The 7,566-nt window shown below is 41.5% G+C and overlaps 1 protein-coding gene across 2 annotated transcripts in view; it reads right to left on the bottom strand.

Moving 5' to 3' along the window:
* Positions 1 to 238: 238 nt before the first annotated feature.
* The window catches only part of TTC8 (tetratricopeptide repeat domain 8), a 59,251-nt gene continuing 51,923 nt past the window's right edge, over positions 239 to 7,566 (bottom strand). For both annotated transcript variants that reach the window (XM_070798006.1, XM_019969369.2), the window contains 4 exons: positions 6,280 to 6,454; positions 5,842 to 5,964; positions 3,062 to 3,145; positions 239 to 866 (listed from right to left, as the gene is read on the bottom strand). In XM_070798006.1, coding sequence (XP_070654107.1) covers positions 750 to 866; positions 3,062 to 3,145; positions 5,842 to 5,964; positions 6,280 to 6,454 — 499 coding nt within the window. In that variant the 3' untranslated portion in view covers positions 239 to 749. The remainder of the gene's footprint in view (positions 867 to 3,061; positions 3,146 to 5,841; positions 5,965 to 6,279; positions 6,455 to 7,566) is intronic.

Genomic DNA, 7,566 nt, shown 5'->3' with positions numbered 1-7,566 from the left:
CTAACCTTCTTGGGGCTGACCACGAGGGACTTGTGGCTTATGACTCCACTCCTAATCCTGATATTCTTAGGCTGACAACGTGATATCCCATAAATAGCTTCTCAGGAAAAAGCAAAATTGATGGTACATCATTTAAAATAAAATTAGGATAATGACTTGATTTCTAAGACTTCATTTCTGGAAAACTTGTTTCATCTGAGATGATTGAAACAAAGACTCATGAAAAGCAACAGAAGGATGGTGTTTCATACACATTTATTTAAAGCATAATATATAAGAAAATGTAGAATGTCTCACAAAGCATTTCATAAAAAATAGTTTGAAATACAACCTTTAATTTCTAAAGTCTGTACCAAGGGTAAGTATATAATTTTTAGCCATAAAAGTGCAACTTTAAAGGCAGATTTCACACCTCTTAAGCTACATGCTAGCTAATGGCCAACTAAAGGACATTAACAATGTGTATTTTTAAGAATTTGAAGAAATTCATGAAAATTTTTTGTAAACATTGTAAACAAACATCTACCATATACTGTGGGAGAGTTCATGATCTGCTTACAAGAGATTAAATCTTGTCTTTTATGATATTGTCTTATAAAGTTATTATTATACAGTTTTAAACATTCTGGTTTAAATCCCGCTACGTCACTTTCACTAATAGCAGGCACAGGTTTGTATTACAAATATATACATATATAATACTACTTTTTCCCTAAATACACACACACATATATTTAACTGAGGAAAAATCAGAGCATAGCAAAATGCTGCTCTAACTGCTTAATTAAGTGTTGAGTGTCCACGTGATCTGGAAATGCTGCTTCAGACTTCTTAGCAGCAGCATAACTCCTCTGTAGATCTCCAATCTGTAAGGAAAGCAGACCAGAATAAGACCACAGAATGAGGACCATAAAAAATAAGAAATGAATTAAAAAAAAAAAAAACATAGTATCTGCAAAACATAAAAACCCAAGGTAAATTACTTGACTGTGTTACTTTGATATAAAAATTTTTTTCACCTAGATTACAATTCAGTCATGAAAAAGTATGAGAAAAATAACCAGTCATGTAAATAATTTCTGCTCCATTATGGTTGTCTAGTTATGAACTCAGAAACCTGCTTTCTTTTCCTGTCACTGATAGTCTCATAAAAATAAATTGACATCTACATGCTAAAACAGCCAACTCAGTTCAGTCTGTAATTTACCACAGACAATGATGTTTTGGTTATGGTAATATCTCTTAAGACAGGAAACAAGTAAAAACTATTGTATTTAAGATATAATAACATGCTCTGGGAGCTTTTAAAAGGTTGCTAACATAGTAATGTTGGGAAGATATCCAGTTTTTAAAATTCATTGAGGGTATCTTTGATTTTCAATAAACTTTTTGTTAAAATCCAGTCCCAAAGAAAAACACATACAGTATCTGAATCCATCTGAATGTACCTTGATTCATGTATACACTTCTAAAAGGAGAGAGCTTTGCAGTGCACACACACACACACACACACACACAAATACAGATCATTCACTTCTGGTAGTTTTTTTGTAACACACATATGAACTGAAAACTTTTATTTTTTAAATCATAGCATTTCTTTTTAACATAGTATTTTCTTTTATGGAAGTGTAGACTTTTGCTAACAGAAATATTCCATTTGCATTAAATATTATTAAAATTTAGTAACACTCCTGAAAGAAAGTAATCAAGGCTCCTCTGTGGTTTAACTAACTGGCAGCATGTGCCTGCATGCTTAGCTCCTCGGTTGTGTCCGAGTCTTTGTAACCCCATGGACTGTAACCCGCCAGGCTCCTCTGTCCATGGAATTTTCCAGGCAAGAATACTGGAGTGGGTAGCCATCCCCTCCTCCAGGGGGTCTTCCTGACCCAGGACTGGACCAGGGTCTCCTGCCTGCAGGCAGGTCCTTTACCGTCTGAGCCGCCAGGGACGCCCGGTGGCAGCACAGCGCATGGGGAAACACGTGGGAGCCGGGCATGGATCTGAATCGGCCACTGCCATGGAGCTCCAGACAAGGCTTTCAAGTTCCAAAGCCTTGGCTTCCATTAGAATGTAAGCTGCATGAGGCAGAAGTTTCTGCCTGATTTATTCACTACTAACATCTTCTGTGCCTACAGCAGTGCCTGGTATGTAGCAGCTGTTCATACAAGTTCAACAAACGGAACATCAGTTGTATGAAAAAACGCATAGGGAAGGTAAGGGTTACCTACATTGCAGGGGTGTTGAGCGAATTAGAGGTGTGGAGAGTACCCGGAACAGTGACTAGCACTTAAAAAGCTCTCAAAAATGACAATTTATAAAAAACAGCATATTTTATTTTCAAAACCCAAGAGAGAGAAGCTCACATTCATGTTATGAAAAATGATTTTTATAACTTTTTGGGTCTACAAAGAAAGAGTCTTTACATCAGCAAAGATTTTTAGCCATTTCCTTATCCTCAAAACTCATCTTCCATGTTAAAGGAAGTTTTGCAAGTAAAAGTTATTAGATGACTTTTCTTTCTTTCTTCTTATTGTAAAAGGACACACAATTTCTTTTAGCTCTTGGATGTTAATTGACTTGTAACACAGTATTAACAGTTGCTTCTTTCCTATATTGCTCATTGCTGAAATGGCTTTCACTAATATCCCCAATTTTATAGCATCATGCTAGACTTGGTGACTATATGATCTATAAATGATATACAGGATTTCCCTGTAAAAAAACACTGATTACTAAATCCTCCCCAAACCAGGAGTTAATGAGCAGTTTTTCAATGATTAAATGTCTTTTAAAACATAAAATAATTCTTCTGCAATCCATAACGGTATTAAGCTTAGCTAATATTCAGTGATACATACACTTAAAGTATATTAAACGTTCCCTTAAAATGAAGACATAGGTGTAAATAATCAAGTGTTTAAAAAATCATTTCTCTCAGCAAGTTATGGTTAGAACGTCCTTATTTATCTGTACAATTTTTAAAACCAAGGAAGAACACACACACACAAAAGAAGAAAACAAACAGGTCAGATGGTAAACTGAGAAAGAAAGAGGATACCTTATCAGAAATTGTTGCGAAATTAAAATGTGGCTCGTACATATGGGGTGCTAAAGATGATGCGGTTTGTAACAGTGCTTTTGCCTGTTTAGAAAAGAAAAAAAGGAGAGAGACCAAAGGCATATGAGCATATATTAGCATTATACTGGTGATTTTTTTTTTGGTAGAAGAATACTTTACCCAGGAAAGGACTTTAAAAAACATGACTCTGTGATAAACATGGATGAATTTCTGTGAAATACAATTTACAGATATACAATTAACTACTTATATCTTGTCAAAATTATATTAAAAATAAAATGCTTCAAAATATGGAGAAAAGAATAGAATTGAAAGTTATGTGAGAACCACTGTTCTTATCGTTTATATTTCAATATGATGTACAACTCAAAACATAGTCCTCTCAATGCTAAAGAGAAAAGTTTTATCAATCCAGTTTCTGTTGGTGTTGATTGATTTAGTAGGCTTTCAACTACCTTCTGTAATGCAACAACCAAAGCCATCAAAAAACCACTGCAAATTCAGATCGCCATGTTCTGTGCTGGACGACAATGAGCAAGCACTTAGTATACTGCTGACCTGAAAATGACAGCTGAAGGCAACTGAAAATGACAAGCTTTCCGCTCTCTAAAGCACTCAAAAGACAAAACTCACATCATGCTTTGTCGCCTGCAGGCTCACAGGATCACTCGTTGCAGAGACCACAGAGAGACATGAGTAGCCTGTACACTCACTGTTAAGACCACAAACTCAGCATTCCTAAGCTGCCAAAACAGCCTTTCAACGTGTAGCTAAACTTCTACGTATGACCCCGAGGACAAATTCTTAAATCTTTTTTTTAAAGGAAAACAACAGTTTATATAAGATGGTAGATATTAATGTTATGATTTGCTAGTTTCTTTTAATTGAAGTATGTGTGTGTGTGTGCTCAGTCGTGTCCGACTCTTTGTGACCCCGTGGACCACAGCCCGCCAGGCTCCTCTGTCCATGGGATTTTCCAGGCAAGAATACTGGAGTGGGTTGCCATGTCCTTCTCCAGGGAAATTGAAGTATAATTTTTAATAACAGTGAGACCTTTCACCAAAACATTTCAAATCAACTGCATACTATAGAAAGGACAATAAGTAGGAGGGAAAGAAAATCACCAACATGCAAACAGAGAAAATCATAAAAAGCACTTGCTTCAAATGGATACAAAGTTCCAGGACAGAACAAGTTCCCACTTTAGAGCAGTTAGCTTTTGTTTACAAACACACAGCCACTTTATTTCGTTGGGAAAATGTTGTGCAGCGAGAGCAGCACCCACTGAGGCCTCTCTGCTTGTTTTCTCAGGTTCAGCAACGCGCTTCGGAGGCCAGGCTGGAGGTCACCGTCCTGGCGTGTGCGCACAGGGTCTGTGACCTTGGTTAGCTACTTACCCTCCTCTAGTCTGTTTCCTCATCTCTAACACAGGGAATGGAACAGCTATTTGTCTTGATTGTCATTTAATATGGTATGCGTGTATTTAGCTTTTAAACTTCCTGTTAGGTAAATGATAACAGCAAAATATAATGTATTAAGCATCTATCATGTGACTTTACTATTCCAAGTGCTTTACACGCACAAGCGGCTCACCTTCACAAGAACCCCTTCAGGTCAGCTGCTGTGATGACTCTATTTTGTTTATCATCTGCTCAGTCTACCCACACTAAGCACCTCCCCAGGGTCGGGCAATGGTTCTGATGTTGAAAATACAGCAGTCAGAAGGCAGAGAAGGTCCCTGCTTTCACACAGCTAGCATTCTGCATTCTACACACAGACTGAAAGTATCTGATAAAATGGCAAGTACTGTGAAGGAGACAACACCAGGAGACAATACTGAGGGCTCCTTTAGACTGACAGTCCAGTGGGTCTTTCTGAAGAGGTGGTAATTAAGTGAAGACCCGAACGATAAAAAGAAAAGGGTCCTGTCGGATCTGAAAGGAGTCCAAAGGCCCCACAGTAGGAACGGGCCCGCCCAGCAGCCAGCAGCTCACGCGTCTGATGGCCGGGGTGGGGTGGGGGAAGGATTGGTGGCAAAGCCTGGTCTGAGGGGGGCCCCGAGGCCAGACCATGTGGGGCCCTGAAGGCTAAGGTTTGAAGCTCAAACTATTCACATATTCTGAGTTGCAGGGAGGAGCCTTTGGAGGATGCTAAGCAAAGCAGTGATGAAATAATCCTGTTTTAAAAACATACCCTTAAGGCTGTCCTGAGGAAAACACATTACAGGGTGCACTTCCTTGCTGATGGAAGCGGAAACAAAGACCATGCCTAGGAGACTCGTACTTACCCGGGCAGGAAATGACAGCGGCCTGGAGGAGGGGGCGAGGGGCAGAGAGTGGAGGATGTGTGCGTGGCACGGACGGGGTTCACTAGAGGCAGCGGGTGGTGGGGAAGGGGCAGTTGGAAAAGAGAAGTTTCTGGGTGGGGGGTGGGAGGGGGTCCTAGGATATGTAGGGGGTGGTCCTAGGACGCGGGCCTGAGCAGCGGGGTGGCGGTCGGGGGGCTGTGGACGGTGCAGCGGTTCACGACCACAGGACAGGCTAGGGAGGTGCAGTTTTGCCCCAGTAAACTCGAGCGTTCTGTTTTGGACACTGAAAGGTTAAGTGACTTGTCCAAGGTCACGCTGCCCATACTGGGACTCAAACCCTGGGCAGTCAGACCCCAGAGCTCATTTGAAACTGTCACGTGTGAAGACGGCTGCACGCGGCTGCTGCTCTGGGGAGCAAGCAGGCTGTGTGCAGCCCACAGGGCTGGCTGACCTGCTCCACGTGGCCCCTCCGCATCTCCAGCACGGCCAGGTTGTTGTAGGCCTCTGCGTGCTGGTTGTTGCTCACCAGAGCCAGCCGGAAGCACTGGTGGGCCAGGTTCGTGTCCCCTGTTCCCTGTAAGAGAAGAGCGCAAACTCGCACACACAAATCCGGCCACTTGCTCCCGCCGCCTCCGACCTCCTCACCCCACACACATCTCTCCTGCCACCGCAGAGAAAACGACACATCCCGGCACAGGAGTCGGCTGTGACTTGTACGTAAGGGGATTAACCTGGGGATGTAAAACGACTTTGGGTGACTCCCAGAAATCTCTATAAATTGGTATAAGGACTGTAACCAAACCTGGATTTCCAGTACACGAAAATGTCTTCAAGACTAACGTGTGGCTACCTTTTCTAGAACAGAAACTATATCAGGGAAACAACGTACCACAGCGACGTGTCCCAAGTTGTACCAGACGTCAGCTACCTCTTCTTCATTTTCAGCCAGAGAAAGGGCACGTTCAAACGAGGTCAGAGTCATATCGTACTGCTGGGCGTAGAAGCAACACAGCCCCAGGTTGTTAAAAAGCTGGCAGTTGTAAACACCCATCTGGAGGAGTCGCCTTTTTGAAAAGAACACACACTCTCTGGCGTCAGATCAACTTTACAGATATTGACATATTTTTTACAAAGTTAGAAATGAATTCATTTTATACGTTTTTAATAGCCTCCAAAGAACAAAAAGTATTATAGTAAATGAAAAAGAGTTTAAAGCAAATTCAAAAGCATGTCTTTTGTAATGGTTCCAGTCATGAGAAATGTATCCAGAGGCAAAGTCAGAAATAACTGACTTTTTTTTCCCCCCCAAAAGCTTTGCTAGAGTATCAAAATAATAAATAAATAGTCACATAAAGTAAAACCCCTGCACACTCTGTCCTCAGGCTCGGAAGGGAAATTTCTAAGACCTTCTAACCAAGCTCGAGGCCTCTGTTTAGCCTCCCGAGTTTTCGGCTGAGTTGGATTCTGGTTGTGTTGTGTGGTTCAGCTACATCCAGTGACCTCCAGTGAGCTCCCACTCAGGAAGACAAGACTGTCGGGGGATCCCGATGTTCCCCGTTTAGCTTTCACGCTGCAGCTCAAGAACCCTATTTTGCTTCTATTCATCATTAATCCCGAAGGATGAGAGAGTTCCGACAAGCATGTCAAAATCATCCCAGCTGCCCTGAGGAACCCGTGACCCGCTCCGGGGGTAGGGGAGTAGAGACGGCTGTGTGGGCACAGGCTGGGATTCACATTATTCTCTTTTGTGCTCCAACATATACTTAGAAAGAACTCCTGTCAGCTGCCAGTTACCTCCCTGTTTATTACCCAAGGGCTGAAGAGGAAGTCATAATTTAAAAATTAATCTCAGAAACCATCTATAGGATAAAATAAGTATGTGCTCAAAGAACCAGTGAACATAACTTATTTAGATTTTGCAAACGTATTTGTGGGATTCTGTTTTAAGGTGCTCATCACAACTTTAGAGCCTGGGGTCCACTACTCTTCACAAATCACATTATTATTTCACCTTTGAGGTTTTGACACTATGGACAGTGGTACTGAACTGAACTGAACTGAACAGTGATATCAGTGGAGGCAGTGACGTGGAAGCTTCTGGTAACTGTTGCTATTGGTTGATGACAAAATGGCCAATTCACATACACGGACATGGTGTTAAACGTAGGCATTTATC

The sequence above is a fragment of the Bos indicus genome, chromosome 10, assembly GCF_029378745.1.
Source record: "Bos indicus isolate NIAB-ARS_2022 breed Sahiwal x Tharparkar chromosome 10, NIAB-ARS_B.indTharparkar_mat_pri_1.0, whole genome shotgun sequence".
Lineage (NCBI taxonomy): Eukaryota > Metazoa > Chordata > Mammalia > Artiodactyla > Bovidae > Bos > Bos indicus.
The sequence above is the reverse complement of the archived record's forward strand: the minus strand, read 5'-3'. Positions and strand labels throughout refer to the sequence as shown.